Source organism: Hippopotamus amphibius, chromosome 8, assembly GCF_030028045.1.
Source record: "Hippopotamus amphibius kiboko isolate mHipAmp2 chromosome 8, mHipAmp2.hap2, whole genome shotgun sequence".
Taxonomy (NCBI): domain Eukaryota; kingdom Metazoa; phylum Chordata; class Mammalia; order Artiodactyla; family Hippopotamidae; genus Hippopotamus; species Hippopotamus amphibius.
The window spans coordinates 66016498-66039327 of NC_080193.1; the positions used below are offsets into that span (position 1 = coordinate 66016498).

Sequence of the window (22830 nt, forward strand, 5' to 3'; positions counted from 1 at the left end):
AGGCCGATCATCCTGGAAGGCTGGGACTCAAGTGCCTAGGCCCATCATGTTAGAGATGAGAAACTGAAGTTCAAAGATACAGAGCCAGATGGCCCAAGTGACATATCAAGTCCTTGGCAGAGTTGAGTTTAGACTCTTGATCTGAGCAACCCCACATGTAGTACTTGTTCCATTATATTGTATTTCCACCTTTACTTATTCCTGCTGTGTACCTTCCCTAAATTACATAAAAACAAGGTAGAAACTGTCCAATTATAAAGTACATCTGGCAGGTCTTTTTCTTTACGGCTCCCTTTGTTGGCTGAAGCCAGCTTCTCCTCCTCGCTAGAGTTTTTTTTATATCTGAGGATACAGAAGCTTGTTGCTTTGATGGGATCAAGATTTAGAAGCTTAGTGAATCTTTAGGGCTGTTTGCATTTAAATACCTTAAACTACTGTAGGGTTCTTATGGGATAATCCTGGAGTAAGATGTTAAACCAATTATTGCCCTCAAAATAGGGTCTGGTATTAGAATCTTGTTAAGATGAAAAAATAGCCCCAGCATGAAGAGGAGGAGAGGAGGAACAACACTCATGTCTAGGGCTGAATCTTATAGTCCAGGTTCCTGTCCTGCATTTGTAATTATGCTCTCTTACTTCACAGATAATAATTGTAAACGGGCAACTTAGCTATTGACTGCTCCGTATTTTGAACTGAGTAGTGACAGGCTTAATCAAGAAAAGAGGCTTGATTAAGGCAATGTGAAAATCTGTTCCTTAAAGCGAGTCTCACAGAGGTTTTAAACATTATTTCTGAACATGCTTTCTCCTGGTGCCCAACAATGCTTATTTGTTTTTCTTCCATCTGGTTTTACAGAGTACTTAAGGTGACAAAAATAACACAATTCAACCCCCCCTCCCGCCCCCACAACGTAGCCACTGTCTGCTATGGTAAAAAAAAGAAATTAACAAATCAAAATTCTCTTCATACTTATATTAAATGTGAGCAAGATTCTAACTGCCAAATCTCCTAATATCTAGTTCACAACTGGTCTTCAGATGTCATTAATTTTCTCTGTAACCTATGGAAATAAGGGCACATGCTTAAGATCTCAAAGATAACAGAAAAGTCTTAATGAAAACCAGACAATTCTGGAATACATAGAATGGGTTGGAACCAGGGTTGAGGGGGCTGCAGAAGGGCTGGGTTAGAGATGTCTACGATTAGAGGCCAAGCAGACCCTAGGATTCTGGCCAGAAGGAGAGGTTTCCAGAGCAGTGGGTCTTTCAAAGGTCAGTAGGTGTGTCTGCAGCAGAGAGGGTCAGTGATGGGGCTGTTTGACAGATATTCAAGCAGATAGAGGGTGTTAGGGAGAGGACCCTGAGCTACAGATTCCAGGGTTTGAAGCCAGGATCCCAGATCTCAGGAGGTTCCAGGCTGAGACACAGACAGAAGGTGATGATCCAGGGCTGAGCTGGGCTGGGACTAGTGCTGGGTGAGGGAGGCTTCATTTCCCCCTGCCTTGAGGCAGGACTGGTCCGGAGCTGGGATGAGGGGGTGAGGTTTCACCGTAGAGTTACCTCCCAACTTTACAACTATTTTATAACTTTTTAAAAAATACCTTTTTGGTTCAATCCTCTGTTTAGATTTCAAAAAAAAAAAAAAAAAACACCCATGAACTTGATGGAGAGAAAAGTTGATCTGGTCAGCAAAAGGCAAGTGTAGATGGAGTATAGACTCCTAGAGGGAATTTTTGATATCATCACATCTAATGGCTTCATTTGACACGTGGGAGCATTGAGGTCTAGGGTCTTGGTTACTTGTGAATTAAATCTCCAAGATCACATATCTAGTCAGAGTTGTTCTCAGATGTCAGCCTGAGATAAGATGAGAATCACCTGGGGAGTTTAGAAGCGGATTCCTAAGTCCTCTTCTTGGAGATTCTGATTCAGGAGGATTGCAGTGGGGTTCAGAGCAATTTAAACAGACACTAGGGGAGATGCTGATATAGGCAGTCTGGGACTGAGGTTTGAGAATAATTAACCGGAAGGTGTCCTTTCCCTCTCACAGTCTAATTGTCTTTTATTAAATTACATTTTCTTTAAATCCTTCCTGGACTCCGCAAAGCTGGCCACTATCACCAGCTCTCTTCCCGTTACTGGTTCTACAGCCCCAAGCAAACTGCCTTTCTCCCCCTCTCCACCTTCTTCATGTCCGTGTTTGGAACATGTTCCCTCCCTGGTCTGATGAGGTGGTTGATGTCATGCCTAAGATGAGGTCTACTGATTTTTGACAGTTACTTGCAAAGGACTGTTCTTTTCTAGCTGTTGTCATACCTAGAAGTTTGCTTGGTGCTCATTAAGGTGAGAAGATAGAGTCCTCCTCTAAGGCTGTCTAGCACAGGATGTAAATAACACTGGCTGGAAGCATAGGGAACTCTGATATGGGGGTGGAGAAGGTCCACTGAGCAGGGACTTGTAGTACAAGCAGGAAGCAGGAGCCCAGGGGAGTGGGCTGGAGCTGTGCCCTCTAAGCTCTGAATCTTCACTTTATAGCCCTCTTTTTTTTTTTTAAATAAATAAATATATTTATTTATTTATTGGCTGTGCTGGGTCTTTGTTGCTGCACACGGGCTTTCTCTAGTTGCAGCGAGTGGGGACTACACTTCATTGTGGTGCGTGGGCTCCTTTTTTGGTGGCTTCTCTTGTTGTGGAGCACGGGCTCTAGGTGAGCAGGCTTCAGTAGTTGCCGCACATGGGCCCAATAGTTGTGGCTCACGGGCTCTAGAGCACAGGCTCAGTAGTTGTGGCGCACGAGCTTAGTTGCTCCGTGGCGTGTGGGATCTTCCTGGACCAGGAATTGAACCCGTGTGCCCTGCATTGGCAGGCGGATTCTTAACCACTGCACCACCTAGGAAGTCCCGTAGCCCTCTTCTTACTCTTTATAGTATGACAAAAAGCTTTTACAAGTTCTAGTAATGTTTTTGAAATGCTGGGTGGCATTTCTGTTTCAAAATCAATTTGTTTTTAATCAGGTTTCCTATTTTGAGATCTACTTGGACAAAATCAGGGACTTACTCGATGGTGAGTAACCCGAATTCTTGTCTTTTCTTTGTTCTGTAACTAAAGTCCAGAAAAGTTGATATGATTTACAGCACTTCTGCTTAAGGAATTTATAGAGATGTTCTATTGCTTTCAGGCTATATGCTTATTCTCAGCCAAAGCTTTAACTTGAGTCATTGCAAAGTGACTAAATTTGCCTATCTTCTGTATCAACTTCTATTTTTTCTCCAATACAGGGTCTTTAACTTTTTTTTCTTCTTTGCATGTCATCATCATCTCTGTAGTATCCAAGACAAACTTGGCTGTTCATGAAGATAAAAACAGAGTCCCGTACGTAAAGGTATGAGGAAAACTTTTTTTGAGGGGGGAGGAAGGGAGATTTTATGCAAACATAGGGACAGTATAGTGCAATGATTAAGAACCCTGGCTCTGGGTTCAAATCCTTGGCTGAGCCTCTGTGTGACCTTGGGCAAGTTACTCCACCTCTCTGTGCTCAGCTTTAAAGATATGAGGAGAATTTGATTGATGATGCAGCTGATTTCTCTCCAGTCCCTGTCATGATCATTACATAAGATGCCCAGAATATTACCTAAAAAGTGCATATAGATATTTAATCATGTTCCTTATATTTAATATTCATCTGGTTAAAAAAACCTGACGTTTAATTTCTTCATTTGTTTCTATGTAAGTATATCACAGATATGAAATCGCATGAGGTAAGAACTGGAGAACTGAATAAACATTTATTATTCACATTTAAAGAGGCTTTGGTATTGAGTACACTTGTTCGTACTTTGCACTCAGAAGAGACCTATCATAGAGTTATATCTGCAACTTCAGTATCTAATGAAAGTTGGTGGCTAGATTGAAAGGCAAAAAGCATGATTTCACCCATTTTTTTTTTTTTCCATCATTGATTTTCTTCTTAATTTTCTGTCTCCACTGCTGTTGAGTATGAATATGTACTTAAAATCTGGCATTTCTTTTATGGTTTCCTTTTGGGTTTCCTAGAGTTTGCTCAGACTTCTTTTAATGTGAAATTCAAGCCTTAGGTGAGGAGGAAAAGTTGTTGTGTTGACACTGCAGCCTTTCTCTGGATTGGCAGTTCTAGAAGAGAAGTGGGAAAGTGTTCAGCTGTTTCAGAGTCTTGTTGCGTTTCAGTTTTTCAGTGTCGAACCTGATCTGACTGTCTTGCAGGGGTGCACTGAGCGGTTTGTGTCGAGCCCTGAGGAGGTCATGGACGTGATAGATGAAGGCAAAGCAAACCGCCACGTGGCTGTAACAAGTAAGTCTGGGGTGGTGTTTCCTCCCCTCTAACTTAGGACACAAACGTCTGCCTACCAGCCGGGTCAGGTGGGGGTAATGAGGTCCAAATGGAATAATGCACAGGAAGGCGGTTGTAAAGCAGTGACTGGCACTCAAACACAGGGGTGTGTGCAGTACCAGCGGGCCTGGCAGGTCCTGGGAAACAGCGCCTCCTGCTGTCCAGGGGACTGTTGGAAATGTCGGGTGACACTGGGCCCTGGTTACAGCCTAAGCCTGAACACTGGGGTAAACAATCAACCAACCAACTAAAGGAAGAAGAGAGTAAGCTTCTAAGTTCATTTATTTTAATTATGTTATTGTTTAAAAAAATCCAAACCCGATTCTTTTTATTAATTGATTGATTGATTGATTGATTGATTGGCTGCTTTGGCTCTTTGTTGCTACACGCAGGCTTTTCTCTAGTTGTGGCGAGTGGGGGCTACTCCATTGCGGTGTGTGGGCTTCGCATTGCAATGGCTTTTCTTGTTGCAGGGCATGGGCTCTAGGCGTGTGGGCTTCAGTAGTTGTGGCACACAGGCTCAATAGTTGTGGCTTGAGGGCTCTAGAGCGCAGGCTCAGTAATTGTGGTACATGGACTTAGTTGCTCCGGGGCATGTGGAATCTTTCTGGACCAGGGGTCGAACCTGTGTCTCCTGCGTTAGCAGGCGGATTCTTAACCACTGCACCACCAGGGAAGTCCCTGCTATTTTTCTTTGCTATTTTTCTTATCATTCTGGTAAGGTGTTTTTTTTGTTTGTTTCTGTTTTTAAATTTTGTTTCATTATGCATAACAGAAATTTATCATTTTAACCACTTTTAAGTGTACAGTTTAGTGGCATTAAATACATTCACAATATTTGCAACCATCACCACTTCCTATTTTCAGAATGTTTTTTATTTCTAGAATTTTTAATTATTCCAAAGTGGAATACTATGCCCATTGAATAATGACTTCACCCCACCCCACCCCCTCTGCCACACTCCCTCCTCCCAACCCCTGGTTACCACTTCCTGTCTCAGTGAGTTTGACAAATCTGGGTACTTCATATAGGTGGAATGATACAAGTCCTTTTGTGGCGTGCTTATTTCACTTAGCATAGTGTCCTCAAGGTTCTTCTATGTTGTAGCATGTATCAGAATTTCCTTCCTTTTTAAGGCTGAATACTGTTCCATTGTATGCATATTCCATGTTTTACTTATCCATTCACCCACAGATAGACATTGTGTTGCCTCTGCCTTTTGGCTATTGTGAATAATGCTACAATGAACATGGATGTATAAGTATCTGTTCAAGTTCCTGCTTTTAGTTCTTTTGGATATATACCCAGAAGTAGAATTGCTAGATCATATGGTAATTCTACTTCTGATTTTTTAAGGAACGGCCATACTGTTTTCCATAACAGGTACACCATTTTACAGTGCCACCAACAATGTGCAAGAGTTTCAATTTCTCCATATCCTTGCAAACACTTCTTATTTTCTTTTTTTTTCTTTTTAATAGTCATCCTAATGAGTGTGAAGTGGTACCTCATGAAGATTTTGATTTGCATTTCCCTAATGATCAGTGACATTGAGCATCTTTTCACGTGCTTACTGGCTATTTGTGCATCTTCTTTGGAGAAGTGCTATTTAAGTCCTTTGCCCATTTTTTAAAAATTGGGTTGTTTGGCTTTTTGCTGTTGTTGTTTATTTGTAGGAGTTCTTCATATATTCTGGATCTCAATACCTTATCAGATATATGATTTACAAATACTTTCTATCATTCTGTGGGTTGCCTTTTCACTCTGTTGATAGGGTCCTTTCACACACAAAAGTTTCAAATTTTGATGAAGTTAAATTTATCTTTTTTGTTGCTGTTGTTTCTTATGTTTTTTGGTGTCATATCCAAGAAATCTTTGCCAAATCTAGTGTCATGAACCTTTTCCCCTGTGTTTACTTCTAAGGTTTTATAGTTTTAGCTTTTACATTTAGGTCTTTGGTCCCTTTTGAGTTAACTTTCATATATAAGTTTTTATAACTTTTATATATAAGGGAAGAGTCCAACTTCATTTTTGCATGTGGATATTCAATTTTCAGTTTGGTGAAGAGACCGTCCTTTACTGACTGAATGGTCTTGACACTTGTCGAAAATTGTTTGACCATATTATGTGAGGGTTTATTTCTAGGCTCTCTATTCTAGTTCAATGGTCTATATGTCTGCCTTTATGACAGTACCACACTGTTTTGATTACCATAGCTTTGTGGTAAATTTTGAAATCGGCAAGCATGAGACCTTCAACTTTGCTCTTTTTAAGGATTGTTTTGGCTATTCAGGGTCCCTTGAGATGCCATATGAATTTTAGGATGGAGTTTTCTATTTCTGCAAAAAACACCATTGGGATTTTGATAGAGATTGGATTGAATCTGTTGGTAGTATGGACATCTTAACAGCATTAAGTCTTTTAATCTAAGAACAAGGATTATCTTCCCAATTATTTGTGTACTTTTAAATTTCTTTTAACAACATTTTATATTTTCAGTGTATGCCTTTTACTTCCTTGGTTAAGTTTATTTCTAAGTATCTTATTCTTTTTGTTCTTATTTTAAATGGAATTGTTTTCTTAATTTCCTTTTTGGATTGTTCATTGTTATTACATATAATGCAAATGATTTTTGTATATTGCTTTTCTATCCTGCAACTTTGCCAGATTCATTAGTTCTAACATTTGCGTGGACTCTTTTAGGGTTTTTTCCCACATTATCTGGTTAGATGTTTTTGAGAAATGATTGCCAGTGGGCATTGAATAAGACAGTCACTGGGGTCTCTGCCTGCCTGGTGAACAAAGACCAGGGTCCAAGAAGATATTTATTTTTGGTACTTCATCCTAATTAAGCATATTTCATTTTTGAGACCTTCTATGTGCCTAGCATGGGTTATGGAAGAAATGTATGTCTTAATCCTTCCTTAAGAAAGTCATAAGTCTTCCTTAAGAAAGCTCATGCTATCACTGATAAGGCAAGGCTTACACACATGAAGAAGATGGAATACATCAGGTACTAGTCACAGTGATAAAGACTGAGGGACTTAAAGTGAGGCAGGAGAGGAAGCCTTGAGCTCTTCCAGGAGGGAGTCAGGCCAGATGGGGGTGTTGGAGGATGGGGGCTTCAGGCAGAGCTTGGGAATCTGTTGTCTTAAACCACTGACTACGATTTTTAGATTAATTTCTTTGCCATGTGAAGATATTTTAAATCTTTCATTTCTAGAATGAGCATTGTTTTGCAGAAGAAATGGTCTCAGATAATTTTTTAAATTGAGTGGGCTTAAAAAAGTGGAACTATTAGGCATGATTTGTGTTTTATTTTGCTACTCAAATTTATATGTTCTTTGTAGAGCAGTAAACTGTTTTCCTTTTCAGACATGAATGAACACAGCTCTAGGAGTCACAGTATATTCCTGATTAATATTAAACAAGAGAATGTAGAGACCGAAAAAAAACTCAGTGGGAAGCTTTATCTAGTTGATTTGGCTGGGAGCGAAAAGGTAATTGGTTCTTTATTTGTATGATCCACAATTTCCCCCTGTTATTTGCTTCAGAGTGCAATGGTATAATTTTTATGTCTTTCTATTCCCTGGTTTTAAAGAGCTTTTAAAGTTTCTGATGTTGTGCCAAGATGTTATTAGATCTAACCTTCATTTCCCTGCTCTTTCTTTTCTGGTCCTGAAGTCCCCTAATCACGTCACAGGGGGTGCTTTGATTGCCAACCCTGATTTGTGCCTCATAGACTCTGATGATGACACAGGGCGAATGTTGGTGTGAACCTAGCTTGGCGAAGGCAGCGCACAAATGAGAGAGGGACGTGAACTTCTGAGAACAGGAAAGATCTCCGTGTTGTAACAGATTCAAATAGGCCAGGAAGGGGCTTTGCCTTTGGAATGTGGCAGGCCTGCCTCTGCACGTTTGTTTGCAAATAGAAGATCTGGAACGTGGGGCTCTCCCTGCCTTCCTGGCTTCTTGCTGCAGGAGGCGTGAACGGACCGTGTCCTGCGTGGGCAGCCTCACTCCCTTCAGGCTACGGGGCCTGGAGCCAGTGTTTTAGCCACAAGCCCTGACCCTTCTCTGATTTTGTCAGGTTTCCTTTTGGCATCTGTACCCTGTCCATGCTCTCCCAGGCACTGGCTGAGGCCATACTGCAGACCAAATAGGCTTCCCAGAAACAAGCTCCCTCACCTCCAGCCTCACTTCCGTAGCACCACCAGAGGCTCCTGCTGCCACGCCCCAGCTGGGGACACTGCCCGCCTTGGGCGACATCACAAAGCAAGTCTCTGCACAATACCAGGTGGCCTCCGTCATTGCTGATGTCATGCTGACTGTCCCCATCAGGGCCAGTCCTGAAGCGCAGTCAGTCTCTTAAACTGTGTCATTGATCCCCACTTACGGCTCCCACCACGGAGTTGCTGGACGCCAAGTTATGGCCACTAACACCCGTGTGAGTAATGACTACTTGGATTGTCCTCCTGACGGCGTTTGTACAGCCTTGAGCAGAAGATCATCTGGATCGTCCTAGCTGGGAATCGAAAATCGCACTGGTCCAGGCTTGTAACTCGAATTAAACAGACGCCCACCAGAACAGGGGCAGGGAGCAGCATCCTCCCTTCTAGACCGCCCATTAGCAGCCAGCATCTGCTTTGCCGCCGCACCCATCCTACAGGTCCAGACAAAGCTGGCAGTGACCCCTTGCCTCTTCCCAAGCTTGCCCCCTTTCCCTTTAGAGCGTAGAGATGAGTACTTAGGGCCAAAATGCGGCTGAGAAGTGCTTAATGCAGGCAGTTGAGAGTGGAGGCCTGCACAGTGTCGGTGGTTATTGCATATGGTATTTATGAGGTGTTTTAAAGTTGTGGTCCTGCACGTCATTTCCTGTGCTCACATCTGTTTTCCCTGCCCTAGATGTGTCCGCATGACTGTGTCAGTGTGATCTAGTAGAACAGAGCCCTGGGTCTTGGTCCCATCTGCCTTAAATGGTGTTCTTCCCTTGGGTGGGCAATTTGACATCCCTGGAGCTCAAAATTTTCTTGTCTGTAAAAGGAAGGTGATTGTACCCGTCTCACATATTTCATGGAGCTAAGATGCTCAAATGTGAAAGTGCCTTAAACAACTTGTGAGTAGACTGTTACTGTTCGTGACCCAGCAGCTCTGTGATTTCTCCATCTGTAAGCAGGGGACCCACACACAATTTCCAGAGAAATCTTTGAATTTTTCTTTGGGGAAAAAGCCTCCCCTTGGACATGCATTCATCTCTACTGTTGGGAGTTTCTCCTTTATACATAACTGAAATCCATTTTCGCACAGTTTAAAATCATTTCCCCACTTTTCTTTCTTCAGAGAGCAGCTGCTCCTCCCTGTGTCATTTGTCCACTCAGCAGAGCTATGAATCAAGTTGAGTTCCCGTTTTTTCTAGCATCTGTGAACTGCTCTCTACCTAGAGCAAATGCTGTAAATAGGAAATGAAAGTAATAACACGGCTGAGGAGGCATGGAGCATGGTCCCTCTAACTGCAGAGGAGAAAAGGCAAATTCACTATGTAATGTACATTTTCTTGACTTTCCATGCCTTGTTGAGTATTTTTCCTTTTGGATGATTATTTCTTTTTTTCCTTGTTATGGGAACAAGTAGGGAAGGAACAGAGAGTCTGGATAACCATCCCCACTAATTTTGTCCTCTGCTTGAAGTTGGAGCTTGTAACCTCCACATTCCCAATATGTCCATTCGTTGTGGCTGGGACAGTGTTTTCTCTTCATGCTTCCTGGGCATGGAGACTGTGGTTCCATCTTGCAGGACCCCAGCCTTTCTGTAGTGACAGCACTTTTGGAGCCTGGTGTCCCCAGACGAATGTCCCCTGGGAAGCATCCGCAGCTCTACACCGAGGCATCTCAGCCATTCCCCGAAAACCTAATTGAGAGGAAAATGACAACATGAGAGAACAAATCCCCAGCCTCAGGCACGAGGGAAGGTTTTATCACCGTGGTTCTTACTTACTTTTATTTTCCTCTGCATTCTAGCAGGATTCGTATCGGTTCCCCTCCTCCCTGCTTGCCCTCCTGTGAATTGGAATTTTCTCCTCTGTGCTTTTGCTGTCCTGTGCAGCTCACTGCTTTCTCTTCTCTCTGGTAGGTCAGCAAAACTGGTGCCGAGGGAGCTGTTCTCGATGAAGCTAAAAATATCAATAAGTCTTTGTCTGCTCTTGGAAACGTGATCTCTGCCTTGGCAGAAGGGACAGTAAGTGATCCTGTTCGCATCTATTAAATGATATTATGAGAAGTCACCTTTTGAGTCCGTGTACTCTCTTTGCCACACACCCCAGGGATTCATTTATTTTTGTTTGGAAAGAGACGGGGAACCCTGGCTGTGGATGCCCTGCTTGTTGGGAAATCTAGCCCATTAAAACGTGTGAATGGTGACGGTATGACCCGGGTGGTCCCAGAATGGGCATTCTGAACTTTGGCAAGATCCAGAGACCAGGCAGCAAACTTTTATTTCACACGTTTCTAAGCCCAGTTCCCATCACTGCCTTGCTTGCCTCTGTGTTTTCTCTTCGAATGGGCCGTCACAGCCAATACTTTTCCTTTTCCTAAACAGAAAACACACGTGCCCTACCGGGACAGCAAGATGACTCGGATTCTTCAGGACTCTCTGGGTGGGAACTGTAGAACCACCATCGTTATTTGCTGTTCTCCCTCAGTCTTCAATGAAGCTGAGACCAAGTCAACGCTGATGTTTGGACAAAGGTGGGCGTGGCCTCTTGTGACCTGTGCTCTGAGCTGGGTCTTAGGCGTTAGGAGTGAGTAGCAAGGGGCTGGCTTGAGAGAGGGAACAGAGTGAGGAGGCAAGCAGCCTGCTGGTAAATTGCATTTAGCAGGTGACCTGTAAACTTGAGGCCTCATTTATTGAGGCCAAAGTAATAATTATGTTTTAAAATAGTGGGTAGGAATATGCCTATCAAAGGTATGATGTTGAGAAAAACAACTCAAGCTTACGATAGATGTGTTTGTTGGTAATTCAGTGGAGTGTTACCTTTGTTCTTCATGGAATTAAGTCTGACTTTCAGGTTCACAGGATTTGAAGCGTATGTAACTCAAGACTGGTAACTACCAGTCTTGGTAGTATGATTGGTGGTACTGCTACTACCAGTACCTACTTCAGTATTTGAGATCCATTGCAAATTTGCTGATAGGATAACTGAAACGCAGGTGATTGTAGAGCATAAATGTGAAAGGGCGGGGCAGGGGAGAAGTCCTAATACTCACCGTGGGGGTAGGAGCTACAGCATGGATGCTGAGGGGAGGGGAGGACGGCAGCCCTCTTCTCACCTTTAAAAATGTCTGAAGGAGAGTTCCTAGATGTCTGGGAAGTGTTACTAGGTGGACAGCAGAGACAATCAGTAATCCCACAGCAACATTCGTGGGTGTGGGTTCGTTCGTCCCTTCCTTTCTGGACCTTCAGTCGTGGTCCGTCAGTTTCAGGTGTTGAGCCTCAGGTGCCAGTTCCCAGAGCGCTGGGCTGCGGTAGGTTGGGGCCCAGTGGGCTGAGCCCGGACTTGAGGTTGGGAGATGTGGATTCTCCTGCTGTCTTTCCCTTCGAACAACTGTGTGATCTTTAGACAAGTTACTGGTTCTCTGCAGGCTCCAGCTGCCTTCTGCATGGAGCACTCTCTCTGCCTCCCCCCTGGGAGTGTGCTGTGTGGTTATGCCTGAGAAATGTCTAAGAGGCCTAGAGAAAGGACATCGTGGTGGGCATTCTGGATGGGGGATTGTTATGGCTTGTTTAAACCACATTAAACCCCAGTCATTTCCTGAACCCTCAACAGAACATAGAATTACCCAGTCACGGTACCTGTGGGAAGTCTAAATAAATAATAATTACACTCAACTGTTGTAGAGCTAATATATCTTTTAAATTGGATTTGGGTCCTTTACTTCCTCTCAGATCACTTCCTTGATTAGCCAAGTGCTTAGGTCAGTGGATTGCAGTAGGATAACACCTACTTTTCTTAAGGGTCACAGGATACCCATAAACCAGTATCTGCTTATGGGAAACATAGAATACTGTGGTGATCATCCTGCCTCCCCCATCTCTCCTGGATTGTTAAGCTTTGACAGTTTCCTCTGAAGACATGTTGAAGGAAACCAGCCCTGAATGCGTTTATAAAGGGAACATCTCTTAAAAAAATTCTCACCCACAAAGCAAAGATAACCTGAATCTTTGCAAGCCAGAGTCTTCCCGGGGCATGGGCTCTGTCTCGAGGCTGCTGCTGTTGGTGGACGTTTGCACCTGTCTATAGGAAGAGTTTTAGGTGTAAGTCTGAATGATGATTTTCTTTCTTCTGATCTCAGTGAAGCCATCATCAGTGTCATCATTACCATTAGCACTTTTTTCTTAAGGAACTAGCATGTACCAGGCATGTCAGGATCCTCATAGAAATTCTGTCAGGTAGGCATCTCTCTCCTTTGTACAGAGGATGAAATGGAGGCTTAGGCTCCAAGCCATTAGGTCCTGCCCCTGAGACCACACAGCCAGTACATAACTAAATGTGTAGGATGTTGTAGGACTGAGATGGAATTGTTTGATCCACAGCCTCTTCCATGTGGGCTGCTTGATCAGGAACCTTGATGAGTACAGGCTTCTGGGGTCTGTTACTCTTGGAAGCTAAGCTCTGCTCTTCACCCATTTTTTCTTTCATTTACTTCTCTTGGAGCCTCAGTCTCCTTGCCTGTTGGAAGGAATATAATCGCACCTACTTCTGATAATTATTGGGAGGATTAAATGAGTTGCTTCAGTTTTTACACAGCACAAGGGCTGGCACGGAATACAGGGTCCAGTGACTGCAAGTTCCCCTTTTCCTCCAGCTTTCCACAGGCTTGGGAAAGTCACGGTCATGCATGGGACTGGACTGAACGTGACGTAATGTATAAGATACATATAATACATATAATATAAGCATCAGGACTGAATGAAGTAGGAGTAGAATTAAATTTCTGGAATGAATGAGGAGAGAAATCCTGCTGATAAATTGGGATTCCAGGAAATAAATAGTATGTTAATTATATTTTCAAATGATAGATTGGACTATACTCTTTTGTTAGAGTCATCTGGATACTGGGCTTCATGAGGACAGGGACTGGTTTATCACCAGCATCAGTGGTCCTACAAGCACCTAGGACAACCAGGACACAGTAGGTGGCCAGCAGACAAATGTTATCAAATGAATGAACAGATGAATCTAACGTTTATTATGTAGGAATCTCTAGAACATTGGAGCAGTTGCTGAACTATGATACCGGTACGTCCAGAAAATTGGTTAGGGTTAAGATCTGGTTTGTTTTCCTGCCTGTAATTAGATTTTGTTCTCTTTCCTCCATCTTCAAGCTAGTTAATGGATTCTTCAGAGACATCTAACTTCTCTGTGGGGCCAATACCTGCTTATTGTTAAATACACACTTTGAACCCAATTACACTGCAGACACGCATCTGAACATCAGATTAGACATGGTATCTGATAGCTAATGAGATTAAGCACTTTGAACTCAGGAAACACTGCTGGGCACCTCCCAAATTCAGTATAACGAGTGTTCATTATATTCTTGTTGCAGAGGTGGCCAAACCTAAGGGCAGCATGAAGTTCCTTAGTTATTGCCATGTGGTTCTTTCAAGGACATGAGGAAGGTCTGTGTTGGTTGCTAGGCTATACTGTATTGATGGCCTGAATAAAACAATAGTAGGTCCTTTGAAGCAGCAGAAACGTGACAGAGTGTACAGATGCCTGAGGGTAGCCTTCCAAGCCAGCACTCTGCAGGATTCTAGATTAGGTGGTGGCATTTAAAGGAAAAATTTCACCACGTCTGTGTCTTGGTTTCCGTGATGGTGGCTCTTCTATTGGGTCTGTCATGTCCCCTTCAGTCCCCTCAATGCCCAGCATTGTGCTAGGAAAGAGGTAGAGCCATTTTCTGTGTTCTTTTTTTTTTTTTCTTGGGGACATCTTTATTTATGAAGTTGCTCATACATCATAGTTGTACAGTCTGGAATCTACAAAATATAAACAATTTGTCCTGTACTATGAGGCCACACAAATACTAACACTCCCCTTAGCACCTTCGTTTACCTGAATTCCCGAAGGTAATTTTATTTTTGGTGTTTAAAATTACCAAGGTGGCAGGAGGAAACTTTCAGAGGTGATGGATATGTTTATTACATTGATTATGGTGACAGTTTCATGGGTGTATGCGTATTTCAAACCCGTCAAATTGTATACATCAAATATGTGCACTTTTTGTATATCAATTACACCTCAGTAAAGCTGTTAAAAATAAATAAAACTACCAGATTGCCATATTTCTTCTAACAATCTTTGGAATATTTGAAACTATGAGAGATTTTTATTGTTACATGTTCATTTATACATAAGCTATATAGGCTCATGGCTGAGCATACAGGAAATTTACTGTTTGGTTTTCTTAGCACTTGTCATGTTTGTAATCTTTGTCCTCAGGCCGAGATATCCCACTGTTGTCTAGTTTTCAATGCATATTTATGCTTCTATCAGTGTTCTTCAAAAACCTTACCATGGGCCATAATTTTCCCAGTATTTTTACTTATCTTTGTCACTACTGAGCCTTCTTTTAAGATCTATCTTTTATTTATTTATTTATTTTTTGGGGGGTACACCAGGTTCAATCATCTGTTTTTATACACATATCCCCGTATTCCCTCCCTTCCTTGCATTTTCTGTGTTCTTAAAGAGCTTTAAATCTGGTCCAGGAGGCAACATTTGAATTTACAGGCAACAAAGAGTCAAAAAGCCGTTCTCTGTCAGGAAGCTGAACGCTTCCTGCTTTAAGGGATGGGGACTCAAATTAGAGCACTTTCATTGATTTTTCTTTTTCATCTGGCTTCCAGCGTTTCATTTTTTAGTCTTTAATTACTCTTCCAAAATACTTTTATAGCACTACTCAAAAAGGATATTTTTAAGTTTTAGAAGTATGAACTCAAATCACCCAATTATCTTGGAAGCCTATTTAATGTACCTTGATTTGGGGTGGTAATGAGGGAAAGGGGAGACCCAAGGGGGCAGACCAATCAGTTTAGAAAAAGCCTGAATCAGCACATCATTGACTGATCCAGCATGAATAATTCAAAGGCTTTATTTGTATGTTGAATGTGAAAGGAGAATGGATAGCTTATGAAAAGTCATATTCTTTTTGCTTTTTCTGATATGCACTTTTCGAAAAGAAAATTGTGCCATTTCACATTCAGTTTAGTGGCAGCTGGATTAAGCAGAGCCTGAGTGGTGTGTGTGCAAAATGCATGTCCCCAGAGCAGGAGCACAAGCTCCCTGCAGGACTAGAGCAATCACCTTGGCCAAGGGAGGTGCTTGGCTACAGTTTTGACATAAAATGGAGAAAGACTCAAACCACCTCCTGCTGGAGGGCCTGTTGCCAAAACACCAATAGGGTTAATTTTTGCTCTTGGAGGAAGAGATGCTGTGGATGACAGTTTAAGCAGATGCCAAATCCTCATCCAAGTCGGGCATTTCTTAATGTTTTTCAGGAGATGAGAGCTTTTCAAAAGACAAAATTTAAAGCTTTTAATTTCTCCTTCCCTACATCCCCCACTCATGAGCAGGAAAATGGCCTTACCGGGAAATGGGAAGGTGCTTTGCGGCAGTCGTGTGTCCAGACTGTTAGGTGTTTTATATGGGAACTAGGACCCAGGGCAGATTAGAAGGTGTGATGGTTTTGTGTGCTAACTTGACTAGGCTGTAGTAGCCAATTATTTGATCAAACACTAACGTAGGTGTTGCTGTGAGAGTATTTGTAGATGTGGTTACCATCTACCATCAGTTGACGTTAAGTAAAGCACATTATCCTCCATAATATGGGTGAGCCCCATCCCATCAGATGAAGGCCTTAAGAGCAAAAACTGAGGTTTGCTGGAGAAGAAGAAACTCTGCCTCAAGACTGTAGCATCAATTTCTGCGTGAGTTTGCGGTGAGCTACTTTCTTTAGATGGGTACATAGGTAGATAGGTAGTATCTATGTGTGTATGTATCTATGTATCTGTCTGTCATCTGTATATCTGCATTTATCCTACTGGACTATCCTCTCCCACCCCACAACAGGAGGATCTCAGTCTCTTTATCGCTGTCTCACACACACCATTCCCAGTGTGGAATCATATGTTACAGATTTATTCTATGCATTGAGGTGTGGGTTTGTCTAGAGCTCCTTGTTCAAATGCCAGTACTATCCTGGAGAGGGAAGGCAAATGCTGACAGCAAGAGGTAGGGAGGTCCCAAGAACAAACATCTTCCTGGCTGTTCCAGGGGAGGCCAAGGTAGTTTGAAGAAACTCCAACAGTATGTAGTTTCTCTGTCATTTAGAACTGATCTTGGCCAGAAAGTATGGGTATAGGCAACTATTGAGGAAATAGGTGGGGATGGGATTTAACAGGACGTAGAGTGATGTGAGCCAGTGGTTCTAGGACTTCCCCTCATCAACAAGGGTTTGAGTCAAGTGGCAAATGATGGAGTGTCGTCACACATGGGGGCTTAATGAAGGCGGTGGAAATGGACGTGATCAGTAGTCTTGGAAGCCTGGACATGTGCTTCTGAACAAGTACAGTGTGAGTTCAGTGACAGAGAACTGAGAGGTGCTGAGGGTGCCATCACAGAACATGCAAGGATGGGGAAGCAGAGTCTTCCTCCTTCCATTCTTCAGTGGGATGTGTCAGTAGAACCTTTTCCTGATGTGACGGTCTTTGAACAGGGATCTAGGTGGAAGACATACTGTGGCCTCTGCTCTGTGTCTGCTGTCCTCAGTCTGCCTTCTCCAAAGGTGGTTAATATTTAGTAGCTTTGAGGTCTTTTAAAAACTAGGTCCTAGTTCCCTCCCTATGGGGAGAAGACATGTTATATCTGGCACAAGCTTAGATCATATATTCTTTAAGTAGTGCTTAACTATCTAAAGCAAAGTGAAACAAAGAAAAACTGCAGAATAGATACTCATCATTGTACCTTCAAGATTTGGCTCATTTGTGCTAAGCAGGTCTTGCTATTAAGTTATAAACCTAATATTAATTAACATTCTTTCCCTAGGTAGCCTTTGGTTAGGATTTTTCTCAAGTGTCTGCTGTGGTTATAGCTTGTGGAACAGGCATTTATTTCTGTATAAAGCGTAGGGGCTCTGGTTGATAAACCAAACTGAAGATCTTTGGAAATGAAGACCCAAGTTCTTTTGTGCTCCTTTGTGAGGGATGAGGTCACACTGGATTAATAAAATGTTATCATAGTGAGATTGACCCATAAAGATGATGAGTGAGCAGTAAGTTTATGGCTATGGTAAGGCTCTCATGGATTATTGGTTTGTTTTCCTATGTCAAGGGAGATGTCCCAAAACTATAGGGCTAGGTGGTATTGCTGTTGCTATATAGCTTCAGCTGGACAAAATGGTAACACCTGCCTTAAGAGCAATTCTCAATTTCTGCTACTCCGCAGATCTTATGTTTCCTTGTTAGCTACCTGAAATTCTACCGGAAACCAGGCTACACAAGAAATGCACACGTGTGTGCATGTATGCTCATAGGTCCTGGCATTGCATCCACGTGCAGTCCTGAGTACCTAGGATCCATGTTAATTTGCTGTGTTTGAACAGAATCCAGATGAAATGCTGCTTAGTGTGATTGACAGCTAGCAAGTATAGAGGAAAGGCCAAAATAGAAGAACAAAGGATATGGAAGCTGGAAGACACTTGGACATGGTCTACAGTAGACAAGGCAAAAAAAAAAAAACCTATGAGACCACTAGCTAACCCACACTGGTGGCAAAATTAGAAAGAACCTAATCATTAGGCCCTCTTACTTTGTAGATTTTCCTAAAGTTCACTGTAAAAAGCAAAAGAGATTGTAGATGTTCAACAACCTTTTATTTTAGGTCTCTTGTGGGAGTGAGGGACTGAGACACTCCTTATTCCACTTTGCAAGGTTGGTTTCAACCTCCTAGACAGGAGAATAAATGTTCTATTAAAAAGAAACAACTCCAGGCACAGAAGTTCAGTATCTCTTTTAGTAACTCTTGTTTATTCCACAGTCTAGAAATTCTTGTATCTCACTTGATTTCTTTCCACATCAGTTTATTTTTCTTAACTTATTTTTGTTGACTATAACATACATATAGTAAAATAAATTTAAGTATGCAACTCAATAAAAATTTAACAAATACATATATATATACATGTAACCACCACCCAGCATCTTAGAAGCCTTTCTTTTGCACACTCCCAGTCAGTACCCAACTCTCAAGGGTAAGTGTCATCCTGACTTCTGTCAACATAGGTTACTATTTGCTGTCTTTGGACTTTATACAAATAAAAACATACAGTATTATTTTGTATCTGGCTTCTTTTAGGGAACGTTGTATCTTTGAAGTTCACAACGTTGTTAGGTGTAGGAGTAGTTTATTTTTCACAGTTATATAATATTTCGTTGTATGAATATAGCATGTATGTTTCCATTCTACTGTTCATGCATATTTGGTTTGTTTTCATCTTGGGGCTATTAGAAATCAAGTTGCTATGACATTGGTTGTCATGTCTTTAGGTGAACATATGCCCTCATTTCTGTTGGTTCTATGAGTGGAATTGCTAGCTCATAGGATATAAGATATTTAGTTTTAATAGATAGTACCAAAGAGTTTTCTAAAATGATTGGAATAGTTTATACTACTAGAAGTAGCAGTTGAGTGTTATTGTCACTGCACAACCTCACCAACACTTGGTATTATCAGTTAAAAATTTTTTAGCCATTCTATTGGGTGTGTAAAAGTATCTTATTGTCACTTTATTTTGCATTTCCCTGAAGGCTAATGATGTTTGGCACCCTGTCTGGGTGGTATTTATTGGCATTTCTTTTGTGAAGTTCCTATTCAAATCTTTGCCTGGTGTTTTCACCAGTTGTCTGCTTTTTTCTGATTGATTTACAGAAATTATTCTGGACAAGTCCTTTGTCAGATATATGGATTGTTTATATTTTCTCCCACTTTGCAGCCTATGTTTTAAGTCTTTTAATGGTGACTTTTAATAAAGAGAGGTTTTTTAATTTTACTGAAATCAAATTTATCTTTTCTTTCTGTTCTATTTAAGAAATTAATCTTTGCCTCCCCCAAGGTCTTAAAGATATTCTCCTGTTTTCCTCCAGCAGCTTTACTGTTTTACCTTTCACATTTATGCATATGACTCACCTGTAATAGAATGTTTTATATGTTATTGGGGGAGTCGATAAAGATCGTCCCCTCCACCCCCACCCCAGCACCATATATTGAAAGGACCATCCTTTCCCTCTGTGCTGTATGCACAGCTTTGTTGTAAATCAGACGGCTGCATAGCTGAGTGTCTGTTTCTGGGTAATCTATTCTGTTTCTGTTCTAAAGTTTCTGGACTGTTTAACCAGTTTTAATTACTGTGGCTTTATAGCATGTTGATATTCCATCCACTAGCTTTGTCCTTCAAAATTGTCTTTGCTATTCTTGGCCTTCTTTATTTCTTTTATAAATCTTAGAATCAGGTAGTCAGTTTCTATACACACATGCAAACCTCCTGAGATTTTCAGAGTATTTTAAATCTGTAGAACACTTTTGGAATAATTAATACCTCTCCCAATCAGCATTAGCTGCCTTCTCCATATTCTACCTTTAGTGGATGGAGAGGCGTGATATTTTGCCTCGTTTGGGCCTGGATGGAGTCTGTCCAGGGCAATGGCAGGAGGCATGGTTTCCCACCATTGGTCTCAGTTCCAAATGGGAGTTGGGTTGTATATCTTGCATCTGCTCCTCTGGATTGTTTCTGCACCATCTCTGCTCTGCTCTGTGTCCTGGGACAGAGACCAGTTTGGACAACTACAGCGGGCTCCCTTGCCTCTGGCTTCCAGTTAGGTTCCACCAATGGGGAGGGAACATGGGAAGGCAGTCAGGAGAGAAGACAGTGAAGTCAGGCTATTAATTTCTTGGCTCCTTCCCTGAAGGGTCACTTTGGGTTGGCTCTGCTCCTAGACTGAAGGCTGTTACAGCTTCCGCTGGACAGTCTTCTTCTTTTATTTTTTATTTACTTATTTTTTAAAATTTATTTATTGGCTGCATTAGGTCTTCGTTGCTGCACGCGGGCTTTCTCTAGTTGTGGCCAGCAGGGGCTACTCTTTGTTGCGGTGCGTGGGCTTCTTATTGCAGTGGCTTCTCTTGTTTGGAACACGGGCTCTAGGTGTGTGGGCTTCAGTAGTTGTGGCTTGTGGGCTCAGTAGTTGTGGCTTGCAGGCTCTAGCGTGCAGGCTCAGTAGTTGTGGCGCACGGGCTTAGTTGCTTCGAGGCATGTGGGATCTTCCCAGTCCAGGGATCAAACCCTTTTCCCCTGCATTGGCAGGCAGATTCTTAACCACTGCGCCATCAGGGAAGATCCCTTCTTTTATTTTTAAGGGTTTAAAATTTTTTTTAATTAATTTATTTTTTTAATTGAAGTATAGCTGAAGTATGATATTATATAAGTTGCAGGTGTACAATACAGTGATTCACAATTTTTAAACATTATGTTCCATTTATAGTTATTGTAAAATACTGGCTATATTCCCTGTGCTATATAATATGTCCTTGTGCCTTATTTATTTTATGCGTAGTGGCTTGTACTCTTTAATCCCCTACCTCTGTCTTGCCCCTCCCCACCCCCCTCTCCCCACTGGTGACCACTAGTTGTTTGTTCTCTAGATCTTTTTTTTCTTTTTAATTTTTATTGGAGTATAGTTGATTTACAATGTTGTGTTCTTTTCAGATGTACAGCAAAGTGAATCAGTCATACATATACATATGTCCACTCTTTTTTTAAATTCTTTTCCCATATAGGCCATTACAGAGTATTGAGTAGAGTTCCCTGTGCTATACAGTAGGTGCCTATTAATTATCTGTTTTATATATAGTAGTGTGTCAGTGCCAGTCTTCCAATTTATCCCTCCCCTGCACCTTACCCCCTGGTAACTATAAGTTTGTTTTCTACATCTGTAACTCTGTTTCTGTTTTGTAGATAAGTTCCTTTGTACCCTTTCTTTAGATTCACATATAAGCAATATCATATGATATTTGTCTTTCTGTGTCTGACTTACTTCACTCAGTATGACAGTATCTAGGTCTATCCATGTTGCTGCAAATGGCACTGTTTTTCATTATTTTTTTTTTAATGGCTGAGTAATATTCCATTGTCTATATGTACCACATCTTCTTTATCTGTTCCTCTGGTGATGGATATTTAGGTTGCTCACACGGACATCCTGCTCGTAGCTCCCTCCCTCTGGGCCCCCTTCCACCTAAGGGTGGCTCCCGCATCACTACTGTGGGGGACCCGTTATCCCTCGTTATTTCTCATCACCCTTCCCATGCCTTTGTTACACTCTTCCCGATCTGAGTAGACTGTCTCCTGCCAGGACTCTGATTACCACAGAAGTGGGAGGGAAAGAATTTTCTCGACGACTCGGAAGAACGTTGAGGATGAGGGTCAGTTATACCAGTGATAATCTTGTTGGATCTGCTCACAAAACTGTGCTCTGGCTAAACCTGCCTGAGTATAGCAGAAAGGCTCTGATATCATCGGAAATCACGAAGAGGTTCTTCATGATGTGAAAACGAAGATCAGTAGCCTCAACGTATACCCTTAAATGTCTGCAAGCGTTTCAGCCATGGGTTATGTTTCACTTTCTGGCTTTAAGTTGATCGTGGAGGCTGCAGTGTTTGTGCTCGTGTCTGAGAGGCGCCCACGACACTGCCTGAGGATGCTGGGAGGCAGGGTGAGAGGGTCAAATTGGCATAGACTTTACAGTAGCAGTGAGACTGCTGTTACCTGAAAAATCAGAGTGGAAGCACTTCTGGGGACAGCAGCCTTAAGCTGCAGTGAGCGAGGGAGAACTATACTAACCCTTAAGTGGAGTCTTGCGTTGAAATCATTTCACTCCTCTTTTGACAGTTGGCTTATTTAGTTGTCTGCTTTAGGAATTAGGTTTTGGAATGACATCTGCTGCACTGGTGAGGACTGCTGAATATCTTTCGCTGAAATAGAAATCATGTCCAAAATGTCATTTCGTGACAACAGTAATTAACCCGAATCACACACCAGCTAGTACTGGCCAACGTGACAGGACAAGAACTGGTGGGAGTTTAAAATGAAAAAGTCAATAGCAAATAAAACAGGGTATCACATATTTTTAAGTGAGGTTTTTACTTCTTGAAAGGTATGCAATTAGTGGAATTCTGCCATCGTCAATTTACTTTTTAATTGGACAAGTCTCCTTATGTGTTCATTTCCGCGTGTAAGTCGGTGAATCATGTATTTGGTTTTGAGTCCTGGCTGGAGCTGCCGCTGACTTAGCTCTCATGTGTTGCTCCCGTGAGTTACTGTCCAAACATCTACTATGGCATTGCACTGCCCCCA

The 22830-nt window shown here is 42.0% G+C and overlaps 1 protein-coding gene across 2 annotated transcripts in view; it reads left to right on the forward strand.

Annotated features, from left to right (window-relative positions):
* Positions 1–22830, forward strand: part of KIF5C (kinesin family member 5C) — a 153498-nt gene that overhangs the window by 69277 nt on the left and 61391 nt on the right. For both annotated transcript variants that reach the window (XM_057745260.1, XM_057745259.1), the window contains exons 5-10: positions 3014–3062; positions 3326–3381; positions 4239–4326; positions 7742–7866; positions 10496–10600; positions 10961–11109. In XM_057745260.1, coding sequence (XP_057601243.1) covers positions 3014–3062; positions 3326–3381; positions 4239–4326; positions 7742–7866; positions 10496–10600; positions 10961–11109 — 572 coding nt within the window. The remainder of the gene's footprint in view (positions 1–3013; positions 3063–3325; positions 3382–4238; positions 4327–7741; positions 7867–10495; positions 10601–10960; positions 11110–22830) is intronic.